The sequence below is a fragment of the Meleagris gallopavo genome, chromosome 1 (assembly GCF_905368555.1).
Source record: "Meleagris gallopavo chromosome 1, MGAL_WU_HG_1.1, whole genome shotgun sequence".
In the NCBI taxonomy this organism is placed as follows: domain Eukaryota; kingdom Metazoa; phylum Chordata; class Aves; order Galliformes; family Phasianidae; genus Meleagris; species Meleagris gallopavo.
Window position 1 is genome coordinate 89947446 of NC_139404.1, and position 15752 is coordinate 89963197.

General features: G+C 41.2%; 1 protein-coding gene across 3 annotated transcripts in view; it reads left to right on the forward strand.

Moving 5' to 3' along the window:
- The window catches only part of CRYBG3 (crystallin beta-gamma domain containing 3), a 91490-nt gene extending 75854 nt beyond the window's left edge, over positions 1-15636 (forward strand). For all 3 annotated transcript variants that reach the window (XM_085240024.1, XM_085240038.1, XM_085240030.1), the window contains 5 exons: positions 6446-6585; positions 9420-9543; positions 11549-11707; positions 12191-12350; positions 13702-15636. In XM_085240024.1, coding sequence (XP_085096150.1) covers positions 6446-6585; positions 9420-9543; positions 11549-11707; positions 12191-12350; positions 13702-13790 — 672 coding nt within the window. In that variant the 3' untranslated portion in view covers positions 13791-15636. The remainder of the gene's footprint in view (positions 1-6445; positions 6586-9419; positions 9544-11548; positions 11708-12190; positions 12351-13701) is intronic.
- Positions 15637-15752: the final 116 nt, after the last annotated feature.

Genomic DNA, 15752 nt, shown 5'->3' on the forward strand with positions numbered 1-15752 from the left:
GAGCATAGGTCAGTAATAAGTGCAGGGACACCAACTGAGAATTGAAATTAGTTGTTTATAGTATTCTTTCATCACATCGGTCCTCTTTTCTGGCCTGGTGGAAAAATACTGTGAGATATCAGTGGTATTTTTGGGACTGTGTGTGGTAACAGTAAAGCCTTAGTCTGTATGAACCAGGCAGTAATTCAGTAATTCCTGCAATTCCTTTACTGATTTTTTTTTTTAATAGATTAGCCAATTCCTTGAAGAAAAGGAAAGGACCTGAGAAAATTTTGTTCTCAGAATAATGCAGTTTTGATGCAAGCAGAATATTCCATTTCTAAATGGAGGGGAAAAAAAAAAAAAAAAAAAAAAAACGCACACATTCTTAGAAAATTAGAATTTTTTGTTTTTATTTTGAAAATTGCCAGAAATGTAGTTTAAAAGCTGAATTTCTTAACAAATTGAAAAATGTCATTTGAAATCACTGAGCTGACCCAATTTAAAAAAAAAGAAAAAAAAGAAACAACAAAAACAACCTTTTCATAGCAACACAAAATGGGTTTGAATAGGAAAACAGGCTCAGACTCGTGACAGTCTGATTTCTTACTGTTTTCGAATGGCTAACCTCTAGCTCTTGGGGAGACGTCTTATGGGTTCGTCACTGAAAAATGGAGTTCTTATCATTTAAACACGGCGTGCTGCCCCCAGTCCCTCCACGTGTGCACTCCCTCTCCCCCACTTCTCATGAAATTCGGATTGTCTGATACCACTTTGGTTATTTCCCCATTTATGCACTAGCATCATGTAGGAATTAAGCATGCTTTTGAGAACAATTCCAACCATTTTTTAGGAAAAGCTATGGGTTACGAAAAAGTTTATGCAGAAGGAAGAAAGCATTTCTGTAGCACAATAATAAGCAAATAATATCCTTTGTTTTCAACATTCTGGGAAGAAAAACAGTATTGCAGTACCTGTGTGTTAATCTAGATTGTAAGATAAATAATGGTATGTTACGTAACCTCTTCTCTTCTGGAAAGGGCTGCTTCTCAAAGTGCAAAGAGTCTTTTTAATTTTCTACTTTCTAAGTGGGGAAAAAAAGTGCTGGAAAATGTATCTTTTAGTAGCTAATTTCCTTAAGTGAACAGGCAGTTATGTTGAAAACCCACTTAGATTGGTAGGATACATGTCTGTTTCATAGCAGTAGGAACACTGGAGCTCATGCAGCTTGCTTCTCATTGTCTCCCTTTATCTAAAAATCTGAAACCTTGTTAAAGGGATGCTCACTGATGAAATTTGCTGAAATTGTTGTTGATGCCCACTGGGCAGGTAGGTAAGAACATAACACAGGTTAAGAGTTGCTGCATTTGATGCAGAGGTGTGGATTTTCATGTTGGTATCAGCAAGGACTCGCATGATGTGCTGTCATGAATTCCAGAAAAGGAAAGGAGGGACCACGTGCCCAAAGGCAAGAGAGCACATGAAGTCAGCTGGGGCCATTATGGGGCTGTGGTTGCTTAATGGGACATTTGTCCATTGTTTGTTTCTCGAAGAGTTTTGGGGATGAAGACCCTTACAAGATGTTCTTAGGAAATGAGGCTTACCTTTAGTTGCAGACACATTATTTTGTTAGACTCCCCATGATACATAATGTGCCATTACCAGGATAACAGTACCTAAGATTGTTGCAGCAAGCAATTACTTTTCCTTCCTTCTAAAACTTTAACTTCATCCTTAAAGTTAAACCAAACGCAGGGCTTGTCAAAATTCTAAATTCATTTGCTAAAAACTGAAATCTAGGTTGTAGGGCCATACATTACTTTTTCTTTCTTCTTTTCTTCTGAGGTTCTTTATTCTTCTCTGATTAATCTCTGATATTCTTCCTCTGATATTTCCAATATTTCCATATTGCTTATCTTAAAGATAAATACAGGTGTTAACTAATCTTCCCAGCATTCCTGTGAGTTAAATAATCGAATCAGATGCAAAAAGTAATCAGTATTTCCCAGGGCCAGGCCATGAGTCATCTGGTGCAGCTGGGGCTGGACCGTGGGTGTTGCTGTCTTCCAGAGCAGTCTCATTTCCCTCAGCCAGGCATCCTTCCTGCACTGAAGGGATTAGCCAGCAAAAACAGTTGTAAATAATAAACGAGTCAAGACTAAAAAGCAGAGATTTTTTCTAAGGATCCTGTAATGCAGCTATTGAAGCTTCTCCAGTGAGACTCTGGCAGAGGCTGTTTGCATAGCTGCAGGTCAGCAGGGACCATGATGGGTTTGCAGCCATGCTTTTTTTGCAACCCCGTGGATTTATTTGGCTTTATTGGGTTTTCTCATTTGAGCTTGCAAAATCTGTGTTTGCCAGAAAAGATGTATGAAAAAATATGTTATGTTGGTAAATCTTTCTCAGTGGGATTAGTAATAATTTTTGATAAAATTCATAGTGAAAATTATATATCTTTATTATAAGGAAATGTGTGCAAATTCCCACATGCACTTGGGTTTCAGTTATAGCACTTTTGGTTACTTTCTTTGTATCTCTACACTATTTTGTCTCCTTGAATCAGGCACCCAAGCCTTACAATGCAAAGAAAAGGCTTTTGAAAGGAAGCTAGCCCTGCATTGATCTTTAATGCTTCCAACTTGCTTTGCATTTTTTCTAAACTGAAAACGTTCAAAATCCTATTCAAAATGAAAAAAATCCTGTTCTGAACTGCGAAAAATTTGTGGTGCACAGCTTCTCTCCATTAAGTGAAGGTGGAAGTCAAAGAGGAAAGGCTGAGCTGAGCCAACCTGAGGTGCGCGAGAGACTTTTTCTGTGTCGATCTCCATGGCTTAACTTTTTCAGCCTCGCGCTGTGGAAGGGAGGAAAGCTTTCTCATTTTCCTTCCTTGCATTATGGGATATATTAACCGTAGACTGCCACACCTGTTAAGTAAAGAATATTATTGTACTTAACAGTTTGTAGGGGTGCTTGTACATTGAAAACACTACGTAAATACAGCCTTCCTTCATCACTGGCCTCTTAAATGTATTAAATCTTTTTGAGTTTCTTCCTCACTGACATTAAAAACAGCAGAAACTAAACCTTCAAAACTTTATTGGTGTTGGTTTAAGCAAGGCAGTTAGTTCCTTAATACACAAGATCAGATTAAGTGAATTCTTTAGTGCATTGTCATTCTCGCAGTTGGCAACCCTTCACCTGAGAGTAACATTTCAGATATTTTCCTTGAAATAACTGTGAAATGAAGCAAATGTAACCTAGACGTGGGAGCGACTTGCCAGTGGTGGGTTAGTGTAGATGCCTTTATCTCATCTTTCAAAATCTGGGACTGGGGTCCACTTAAAGTAATGTCCTAAACTGAGGTTGCCTGTTTGTCTCCTCTTGTATCTTGTTGTCTCCAGCTGCCTTTCCTCTGGCCCTCAGAGAGCCCCATTCTTCTCCGGTCCATCAGGATTTGGCCTTAGTGGAGTAAACTGGTCCTGGCAGTCTCACACTCACCTGTTACTGATGGCTCTTCAGCCTGAAAATGAGTTAAAATGCACCACAGCTTCCTTCAAAGAACAGCAACAAACAGAATGTCTCTGTGAGAAGTGTAGTAGCATAGCCTCAAAACCTTGTTGGGTTTTTTTTTTGGTTTTTTTTTTTTCTGTTGATGGTTTCTATGGAGCTAAGAAAACAAAATCAGAGAGAAAAGCCAGGCCAAGTCACTGCTGCCAGCTGATGGCGTAAAATAGCATATATAAAGTGAGTAACCAGAGCATTGCTCTATATATGGTTATGGAAACGTGACAGCTTCAGTGCTTGAGACAGCAGCACGTTTTCTGTTTCTGGACTTCACGTCTGCGCCGAGATCAGTGAAGTCGTCCTTCTAGGTCTCACTGGACAGAGTGGCATCAATCCTTGTGATCAGTTCCCAGTGTGCCTCAGATGCAATGTCTGCTGCATACTGGCAGACTGGGATTCTGAAAAACCTGATGGCTTTCACATGGCTGTTAAAGTTCAAGTTATCTTAGCCATGTGCAGTCATTTTAATGGACTCCACCCACTTGCTGTTCAGACGATTTATAAATGAATAATACTCGATCACATGACTGTTCTGTGCAGCACAGCATCCGTAATATATTGGATACTGCAAAAGCAAGATAGCTGTAGGCTTTGGTAGCAGTGTCTAGCAACAGTGATGCCACATGGTGCTTCCTATGCCTTCTGATGCATTTGTGAAAGCTCTCCCTTTTGAACCAATTCTGCATGTGGCTTTTCCACTCAGGTGAAAGCCAGTGCCGAAGGTTTTCTGTAGGCTGGAGTGTGATAGCAGTGCCTTGCTCAGCAAAGCAACCTGAGAAGTAGCTACCTGCACTCAATCTCTTGTTCTAGATTGCAAAGTAAGCTATAAACACACCTCATCCACCAGAAGGCAGATAGGAAGAACAGACATTCCAAAATAAAGACAGTGATGAGTTTTAATCTCTTCCTGCTTTGTACGTAGCATTAGCTTTGTAGGAGTGTAACTTTTTTATAAAAAAAAATCTTGCCAGGTGAATGATATCAAACTCTTCTTTAAAATTATCCATCCAGTGCCCTGTCCATGGGGAGTAGCATGGCTCACATTGTCTCTGCAGTGGTCAGTGGAGGAAAGCAATTTTCTCTGAGGCAGGATTTGAACAACCAAACAACCACCTACATACCAAGTGCGCTGAGTCAGAGACAGTAAGTTTGTAAGAGCTGAAGCACAGCTAAGCTCTTGAGATACTTCATTCAAATGCACTTGCCTCTTCAAACATGAAAGTTATGTTCTCTTAATTATAAAGTATAATTCAATATTTTTTCATTCATTTCACCTGAGGCAATACCTTTGCTACAGAAGAAATTCTGCCTGTTGCAGTGAGCTGGCTATTACAGGGTGACGTCTCCAAAGAAAAAGGCTGCTGATTGTAGCAGTCAGACCTATTCTGTCTTCCTTTATCAAATACATCAGGATATAAATTGCAAAAAATGTGCTTACGATTTCAAGTTTAAAAAGCTGAAAAAACATTATAGTATTTCTTGTATGAAGATACTTGCCTAAACATGAACCAGCAGTGCCACTGCCCATGTATCCGAGAAGTTCCATGGCATCCTGGCTTGTGTAAGTTGCAAGCAGGAACAGGGAAGTGATCGTCCCCCTGTACTCAGCTCTGATGAGGCCACACCTCAAGTACTGTGTTCAGTTTTGGGCACCTCACTACAAAAAAAGACATGAAGGCCCTGGAGTGTGTCCAGAGAAGGGTAGTGAAGCTGTGAGGGATCTGGAGCACAAGTCATACGGGGACTGGCTGAGGGAGCTGGGATTGTTCAATCTGGAGAAGAGGAGGCTCAGGGGAGACCTTATAGCTCCCTAGAACTGCCTGCATGGAGGTTGTGGTGAGGTGGGAGTTGGTCTCTTCTCTAAGGAAACAGCAGTAGAACGAGAAGGAAAGGCCTCAAGTTGGGCCAGGGAATGTTCAGGTTGAATGTTAGGAAAAATTTCTTCTCTGAAAACGTGGTGAGGCAGTGGCGCAGGCTGCCCAGGGAGGTGGTGGAGTCACTGTCTGTGGAGGTGTTCAGGAAACATTTGGACGTTGGTTTAGTGGGAAAGTATTGGTGATAGATGGATGGTTAGACTAGATGATCTTGGAGATCTTTTCCAAACCTGGCATTCTGTGATTCTAAGACATAGACTTGTTATGTTTAAATGAGTTTCCCCTTGTTTTTCTGCTGATCTCGCAGCTGTAGCACAGTTATGCAAGATGATCTTATTTACTTTCATAAGAAAATCTCTCTGCTGTAGAGAAAGGCTAAGTGACGAGTGTTGCAGTTCTGCATGAAATTGATGTCTCTACTAATAATTTTTTCAAGGTTGTCAGAAGAAAAATAGGAATGTCTGTAAAACATGGAAAACTTTTTACTTCTGTTATTTTTAGCATTTTTCAGTTTTCAGATTCCTAACATTATTGCAGTGAACAAACCACCAAATAGCTAATGGCAGTCAGCACACAACAGTCTTGTGATTTGCCTCACTGCTTTAATAGCAATCTGCAGATCACCTTGAGAACTACTGTAACCTGTTCCAGCTGTAAATAAACAGGATTTTTGAAAAGCAACCAAGGGCCTGATGATACTGACCAGATCACAGAGAGATTTTTCAAATGCAAACAAAGGCCTCTCTGCATCTCTAAGTGGCTCATTTTCTGCCCTGTGTCAGTGGGGAATACTTTGATGACAATGCCACTGATAAATCCAGTATGTTTCAGGCACGTATGTTTCAGGCACATATGTTTTGTTGGGAGATGCACTTTTTCTTTCTTTGCTTCTGTATTTGCTGAGGGAGCCCAATCTAACCCCAAGGCAAGTGGAAATGAAACCGAAGTTGTAAAATGTGTGCATCATGCTTACAACTGAAGTTAGACTGCTCTGAGTAAAACGTTGCTTTTTTCCCCCTCCTCACCAGGTTTTCGCTGAGCCCTCCCTCAGTCTGTTTGCACTGGAGTGCTGCAAGGGCAGAGAGCTGCACTTCAGTGAGCCTGTCAACTCCGTTCTGAATGAAGACCTTCATTTTTACACTCAGTCTGTATGGGTGAGAAGTGGATTGTAAGTATGGGAGAAATATCCTTGTTATTTGGGGGAGCTAATACTAAGCGTGTGTTTCCTAACAACTGCTGCCTTTTTTTATAGGATGCATTTTAGATTCTAACTTTTGAGACATTTCAAAATCCTAAAATGTTGTTGAATGCTAGATCCACCTTTTTACCAAGATTCAAAATGAGCAGAGGTCTGGACAGAGGATGCATTTTGTCCCTGAAAGAACCATCCCTTAATCCCCATGCATTGACAAACAGTAGAGCCTGTTGTTCAAACTAGGAGCCAAAAGTAAATCAGTAAATTCCTGACTCACAGGTAGAGCAAACTCGAATGCCTTTGTTAACGGGCTGTAAAATACCAGCTGCAAACTGCAGTGATTTATTGTGAGCCACTGCAGTGGCTCAATGGAGCTTGGCATGCTGCTCAGCTGCCACAGAGGCAGTGACTTGTGAGAGCAGCTCCGGGCGGATGGGACAGCTGGAGCAATAATTTGCTTCTGCTGTTTGTTTAACCCCCCTGTGACTGGGAATAAACACCCAGGTTCTTCTGTGAAACCTATCTTAAGTCTGCTGAAATTATCTTCCAACCTCTTTCTCATCTCTCCCTTTCACCTTCTGGAGAAGCTCCCAAGCACTCTGTCTCAGACGAGTTTCAGGGCTGCGCTTCAACAACAGGAACAGAGAACTTGCTGGGTCTTTTAACGGGCTGACTGGAAAGCACTGTCCTTCAAATATGACACACATTTCCTCTGTGCATTTTTAACCCTTTTCCCACCTCTCTCATGGCATTCACATACACAAGGCTGTAGTTTTCTTGAGAGGTCTTGTGGGATACAAAAAAAAAAACAGTGCCAAATTTAACTACTTGGGCAGCAAACTAATGTGGACTGTTTACTGCTTATGTACACCTCTGTTGTAATTTTTATGATGAATTTCTCAAATGCATCAATTTTCTACAGGTATCTGTGATAACATTGCTTGAGCACTTGTCTGATAATTAGAGATTGGTACAGAGCTTGAGCCTAATCCAGCACATGCTCCCAGAGTAATCATCTGCTGTTGTTGCTTTTGAATTGTACCATCACTATGGTTGGAAAAGGCCTTTTACAGCACCCAGCCCAACCTCCAACCCATCCCCACCATGCCCACTAACCACGTCCCTCAGTGCCTCACCCAGATGTTTCCTGAACACTTCCAGGGATGGTGACTCCATCACCTCCCTGGGCAGCCGTGCCACTGCCTGAGCACGTGAAAGTATGTGCAGTGTTCCGGCCCTTTCCCCATCTTCCAATTAATTTCTGAGCTTTGCAGCCTGCAGAGAGTTGGGGCAGAATAATCACTTGCCTGGCTGGACTTCCTCTGAGCTCCCTGAGATGCTCTCCAGGAAGTAGAACTCCACAGTCTGTCCTCATCCTTCACTACAACTGAAAGACTAAGGGTGTCTTGCGGGAAGTGGGATTGCGGGAAGTCTATGAGATGTCGTAGAATACTGCCTGTAAATTCATGAAGGTGGATTTAGAGGGGTTTTGGGCTCCTTGTCCCAAGGCCTACTCTCAGCTTTAGACAAATGACAAAGTAAGATCTATGTATATGTGATGGCTTCTTGCTGCCGTGCCACATCAGTGAGAGAAAGCACAAGTCTGGGATGTGCTTTGGTGAAGGGGGCTGTGGTGCTCCAGGGTCTGAGAAAGGTGGCATGGTGTGGGGGCTGCCATCTGCATGAAACCCGTGATGAATTTTGTCTGTATCACCAGATATGTGCCAGCATAAGCACATGCTTTGGCAACATAAACCAATTTCATATGAGACTGCTCAGTATTCTGGGAAAACCAGTAAAAGCAGGTTTTCGGTGGCTTCACAGGAAGCATCACAAGAAAAAAAGACAGAAATGGGTTGTAAGTATAAAGAACCGGCAGTGATGGTCAACGCTGCTCTGAATACCTGTTATTTGAAAAAACAGTGATATAACCTACTAAGGGACACGTCACTGTTGTTGGACCATTTCAGTTCCATTAGAGTTCCTTCCAAGCAAAGCTGTCTGTCTGCTCCCCCAGACATTCAAAATGGGAAAAGTGCACTACAGGTGCTGTAAGCACTGCTTGTGGATATTTTCTTGCTGACTTGAAACAGTGTGCAGCCATCCCTCTTGTTCTTGGCACCTGACTTTGTAAAACAGGTAACTGGGGAAACCAGTGTTTGCTTTGTGTTCAGATGAGTTAATGAGTCAAACATTTGGGTTCACTGTCTGTACAACAATGTCCTATTGATTGAAACAAAGCTGATCTGTGATCCTGAGGCTGCCTTTGTAAGCAGCAACAGAGCAACTACTGAGCAGATGTCTAGATAACAAGGGATCTGTATGTGCTGGCCCTTGAACTCTGTGTTAAAGGTTTCAGCCATGTTCACATTCAGATACATTCACTGCAGTAAAGTCTGTTACAGCAATTTATGGGGTTTGAAGTAAATATTTGTTATGTATTTTTGTACTCTATATGTGGAATAGCTTTAGCTGTTAAAAAAGAAAACACAGCCTGTGGCTTCCTAATTTCCTAATGCATGCTCACTGCAGCCAGCATTATTCCCATCTGGGTTCATGCAGAGATTCTCAAATTTGTGGGAAAAGCTTGGGGGGAACTTCTAAGTTTGAGCTAGGAGAAAGCATCTTAATTTAAACAAAACAAACAAACCGCACAAATGAGTGGCTGTCCTGAAGCTTAGTAATACATCTTTGATGGTGTCCCTGCTGTGGGGAGTCTGTGGCCTTCTAAGAGCACGGTCCTGAACATAAACCTGCAATTTAGTTTAGTTAACATGCAGTCTTCTGTGTTCTGCTTTCTTATCCAGGTGGATTGCATACGAAGGATGTAATTTTTTAGGAAAGCAGATTCTGTTGGAGCCCGGTGAGATTTCCAACTGGAATGAGTACAGTGGCTGGAAAGTAATTGGCTCCCTTCGTCCGGTGAAGCAGGTACTGTAAGAGTCTGTGAGGACAATTTGTTTTAGACTGAGTTTAGTGTAAACTAACCAAGTATAATGCTGCACATAGTGCTTCTTCAATCAGGCCAGATGATGACAGCCAGAAGGACATACGGAGAGGTTACTGAAGCAGAAAATTCTTCCACTGGCAGTTACTGAGATCTATATTAGGCTCCAAAAGGGAAATAATTCCTTGCTTCTCGGAGCCAAGCATTAGCATGTTCTCTAGATGCTCTATTTTTACATTTGCCATGTAGAAATGAGAAAAACAATTCTATATTGACTTGTTTTGCAATTAACACAAATGGAAGCGAGGACAAGTTGTTCAGTGCTATAGGCTGGACTTCCAAAAGAAGCAAAGTTTATGCTGTCCCACCAAATTTTCTTTTCCTCCCTCACCCCAAGTAATGTCAGTGTCACGTTCTGCCCCTCTGCCTTTCCAAGCTGCATCAGGTAATAACACAGGTGAGCTCCACTGTGTGTGAGCCCAGCCACACACATTTGTGGGAGGGTAACATCCTGGGAGAAGGGAGGAGGGCAGGGAGACAGGGAGGGAATGTGAGCAGTAACTTCACTGGAAGAGTTTTCATTAGTTCTGCTGCTCAGAGAATAGCTTGTCTACAGTTAGTGACAAATGCTGCTTTACTTTTAAATAATAGATTCAACTGAGGACATGTTGCAGTGAACAGAATGATCATCTTTAGCAATAATTTTGCATTATATGCTTCCCCATTGGAAAAGGGAATTTTTTTTAAATGATTTATTAGTCTAGGAAGCTTACAATTCCCTGGAGTTCTGTAAAAGAGGTAGCCAGCAAAAGATCCCACTTTGGCACTGTTTTTATAAATAATAATGCAAATAATATGTGCTAATCTTAAAAGTAGAATTCTCTCTTCAACCACAAGTACGAAGAGCTTTTGTGTTTGGTAGTATCCCTTTTTATATTGCAACAATGAGTAACGTTCTAAGTAGTACCTTGTGTATTTTGCTGGGGATTTGGGCATTTGGAGCTTGTTTTTATTTTAAATCCTGCAGACTGAAAGCTTCCTTGAGTTTGTGCAGTCAGCTCATGGTGCCTAACACTTCTGTGGCATATGGATATTTTTTTAGGACTGGGATAATTCTACAAACCTGCACCACTTTATATTTCCTCCTCCCTTCTGTGTCAAGCCTGCTGGTGCCATAGATAGTGCAAGAGAAATCTGAATACTTGAAACTCACATGTCTCAAGATGAGACACAATAGTTTTACCTTTTTAAGTTCTCTTCCTTGTAAAGAACAACTATACAGTATATTTATTAATATATATTTGTTCATGGAGAGAGGCTTTATTGTCTCTTAACGTAGGGTTTATTATGGAAAAAAGGAGGTTCAAAACTCCCAGAAGAAAAACTATTTGCAAATTGGTAGCTGGAGGAAGCTGCCCTTCAGTTGTTCACTTCCCTTTATTTGCTCCAAAATCAGTGAATAATGAAGGAAAAACTCAAATCCTGTAGTAGCCCTACAAAGCAGCCTTATTTTTGAGTAAGCTGTGTAAGCAGTGATGCCAGCTGAGTACCATTTTCTGTGCATGTTCAAGAGCAAAGGTCAAACTTCTGTGCTACATATTCCAGTTAGTGGTGTTGAACTTGCTGGATATGCAACTCAGCAAGTTCTGTATTCAGAAAATGAAAAGCTTGTGGATTATAGCCCATTTACTGGCCTTGGAGTGAAAGAAATGTGAACTAAAGCCATTTGCATATCACAGGGATTAGTTCTACAGAGATAAATATATTAAAGTATACCCTCTGCCATTGCTGCTTACAGCTGTTTGTGTGTGAGAAACATTTAGTTCTGTCTTACGTGCACGTTCATTTCAACTAAAAAAAAAAATAGTATTTAACGTGATCATTTGGAACTGGGAATGCAGCACTTCAGAAAACTGATGTAAGATGGAGACATTCTCCCATCAACTTTTGCAGTCTGTGTGATATGACTCTCCCTTCCCACCATTTCAGCCAGCAGTGTACCTCCGAATCAGAAACCGAGCCCAAGGCAAATACCTGACAGTAGCTGGAAGTCTGGCAGATGTAAGAGCAACATCAGTGTGTGTGTCTCCATACAGCGGCAAGGATACCCAGATCTGGCACTACTGTCGTGGGCTCTTCAAATCCAAGGTGTGTTTCCAGATGCTGGAGTGAGTTACTTCAACTGGATTTCCTCAAGAACACAGTTCACTGTGTAGATTTCCCCATTAATACCAGAATTGCTTTTGGCCTTTTCTGTGCATCTTGAGCCAAAGCTCCCATAGCCCACATGTTCCTACTGTGTATGGACAGATTTGCTCTGTCTGCTTTGGCAAGCTGGATGGACAGCTTTTCACATCTGGCAGTGATGTTCCTGAAAGAAAACCAGGTTCCTTCTTGAAAGTCTCACTTTTCAGAAAGTTTTATTACCTTTGAAGAATTAGGAATTTCTCTGAAAGGGAATACATGAAGACCTTCTGTGATCAAGCAATCAGTCAACTGCTGAATAATCTGCTCCTAGCTTAATTGCCACTATGGTTACTGCAGTACTATCAGTGTCTGAAACAGAAACAAGTCAGACACAAAAGCAAGGTTTTGTGCTGGCCGGATCTCACTTGTCTTCTGGCTTCTCAGGTTAACGATGCCTGCCTGGATGTCATTGGTGGCAGAGATGTGCCAGGGGCCAAAGTCGCACTCTGGGTAGAACATGGGAAAGAGAGGCAGAAGTGGAGACTCAATGAGGATGGAACCATCAGTTCATACCTCAGTGACCAACTGGTGCTTGATATTAAAGGTATTTAAAAAATAAACAAAGCATAACAACATCAACCAAAAAAAAAAAAAAAACCACGTTCTAATTGCAATATTCCTGCTCATTTGTACCTAAGTACTGAATCCCCTCTGTCTCACCAGTTTTATATTCAACTGCTTGGCAGTGGCACGAGAAACAGTCTGTGGAGAGCCTTACTCTTTGATCCCAGAGGTTTATAAGTAGTGCTAAGAGCAAGAAATGGCTCTTAGAAGACAAAATAGGGAGGGAAAAGCAAACGAGAGAATAGATGTGCCTCAGTAAGAGAAATACTTATCATGTTTTCAGACTTGTTAAAATTCTCATTGCTTAAGTCCTAGTCCTGCTGACCAACTATGGCAGAAGCACCTATGAAGAGAAATTTCAAATGCTAGTATTGATGGCAGTTCTTACAGTATCAGAAAGCTGTGTGCAGGAATGTATTGAGGGAACAGGGCTTGTTTAGCTTGGAAAAGAGAAGGCTCCGGTGAGACCTCATTGTGGTATTCCAGTATTTGAAAGGAGCTTATAAACAGGAGGGGGAACAGCCTGTTTACAAGGGTGGATAGTGATAGGACAAGGGGGAATAGTCTTAAGCTGAGACAGGGGAGGTTTAGATTAGATATTAGGAGGAAGTGGTGACACAGTGGAACAGGTTGTCCAAGGAGGTTGTGGATGCCCCATCCCCTGGAGGCATTCAAAACCAGGCTGGATATGGCTCTGGGCAGCCTGGTCTGGTGGTTGGCGACCCTGCACATAGCAGGGGGGTTGAAACTCTATGATCATTGTGGTCTTTTTCAACCCAGGCCATTCTATGATTCTGCCCTGAGAGGGGAGCATACCATTTGATTGCTCTTTAGAGCACAAATTTCCTTTAGTGAATTTTTATTGATGGCATGATAAGAAGGCACCACTACTTCTATGTTACATGTATTCCAAGGAGACAGATTTTAAGGACTTAGTAATTCTGGGGTTGAAGTGAGTATTCAACAGTAAATAATCCCTCAGATCTGACATTCTGTGTTTTCACTGTAGCAATACGTAAGTTAGAAATCCACCCACACAGTGGGAGCAGAGGATCTGTCAAAGCAAAATGCCTTTAGCGGTCGTGCCTCTGTGCACAGAGCTACACTGGGGGCTCTGCTTTTGAACTAACAGAGCTCCTCAGGGCTTCAGCTGACAAATGAGTTTGAAGGAGACAAACAGCAGTAGAAATGCAAACACTGCCTCATCCCTCACAGAATTTCTCTCTCTCAGCTAATTTTCCTACTTAGTGGCACTTTTTAAAAGATTCTGTTGAGATTCTCAGCATTTGTTTTTAAATTGTTTGCCTTCATGAGTTTGCTTTATTTTTAAGGAGGAAATTACTATGACAAGAATCACATCATTATGAATGAGCCAGAAGAAGACAAACGTTCCCAAAAATGGGATATTGAAATACTGTGAGTAAAACCCACCACAGAGATTGGCCTTACGTGGTTTATGAACAGCTGGAGGAAAAAAAAGCTACTACTGAAGTCACACACCACTGGAACCTTACGCAGTAAATCCCCTCTGTCTTCCTTCACTCAAAGCACCGCTCCTAAGCCAAGTGAATTTGCACAGACCTGGAGGATGTGAGGTTGAGCTCCTGTCTTTCCCCAGGGACTGAGCTATGAGCTGATTCTTTGGAGGCCGCTCCTATATGTTATTCTTCATCTGAAGTCTTAAAGTAAATGCACAAGGCTAGACAGAAGCTTTGTGGGATATGAACTGCAAGGGATAATATGGGAAAGGCTCTTTAGAAATACTGGTATTTCTTTTCTCTCAGAAAATGATGAAAACTCATTCTTCAGCAAGTGCACTCATGAGCTTGAAAGAGGTTGAGTTGGACTTCTGTAGACCAAGAGAAACAGTTGAGGCTCAAAGCAAAACTGAATCTCAATCCATACCTCCTGCTAAAGAAGTGCAATTTATTTTGTTCAAAAGACAAATTTGAACTGGAATTCTCAGCTCAGTGCATGAAATGGGGCAATAAAACCCTGTTACCTCCCTAGTGTTACAGGTAGGCTCTGGTCTTATTTGTTTCAGCAATACCCAATTTCCAAGTTTAGGAAGTTCTTTTGCAGACTCATGGGCTGTTTCCAAATCTTCAATTTCTGAGTTATCCCTGAAGATCACCTTTAACATGTGGGCATAAGTGCATCTATCCAGAGTATAAGCTATCCCTGGGTCAGGTTAGATTTCTAAAAGATTTACTGAATTTAGAGCAGTAATGATTTTGCTCTAGCTGTATTTTGTTGTCATGTATATAGACTAATTTAATACAATGTAATTTGATCTTAAATCCATGTCTTCCTTCAGAAGATAATTCACCAGGTGCTAGCAGCCAGCCCTGCTTCAGGAACAGCATAACTGCATTTAAAAGTTACTCGGGCTCATCAGTGTCCTCTTGGCCCAAAGGATGAGGAGTTAGATCAGTGATGACCAGCCCAACTTGCTGGCAGTTTCCTCAATGTCAGCAAGATGCAACCATCATCCTACCAGCCCTCTCTTAAGGTTGGTAGAGCTCAGTACCTTACTGCACTGCAGTTGGTACAGGCTTGGAAAAGAACATCTTCCTCATCCAGGACTGACATATAGAGGAGGAACTGCAGCCAGCTGTAGGGCTGCTAATATCTGAAGTGGTGGTCCTTAAGTCACTGCTATCTTCATTGGATTTCTGTGTGACTAAATCAATCTACTTCGTGGAATAGGTAATATTTTCTTTCCTATTTGTTTATTCAGGTTATGTGTTTCTATTTAAGCAGTTTAGCTAAGGAATTTTAGTTTCCAAAAGCAGTAAGTGTTCCTGTGCACTTAAAACAGGATTTGACCTTAAACAGAAACACATAACCCTCAGAAATAAAATATATGGATGTCTATTTTTGTATGAAATTGAGTTCTATAGCATACTATTTAAAAATAAAAAAGTACCTGTGTACTTGCACTTACTATTTTGCATTCTAAAGTTATCACAAATCTGCTGTTACGGAACTCCAGATGTATGTATATATTTCTACAACTAAAGCACTTGTCATGCTTTTTTAATGTAAATCAGTATATCAAGCATTCTCCATGTGACTCACTTTCCATATGCAATTTCAAAGCCTGGTTGGAAGGTTCTGGTCTTTCAGGCTGAGAGCACCTAAATCACATGGGGTGGTGTCCCAGTGCTTCATAACCAAGTAAATCAGGCCTTTGTACTTCAGAGATCTTCCATGTAAAATGCCAAGCATGTATATTTAAATTGTATAAAAGTTTTTAGAAGGAATCTTTTGCTTGTCAGTTTCTTCTTTGTTAGCAGATACCAAGTACATTCCTGTAAAGCATTTTTTTTTTTTTCAAATGGCCAAAAAAAGGAAATAAGTAGTATGTTCAGTAAGACAC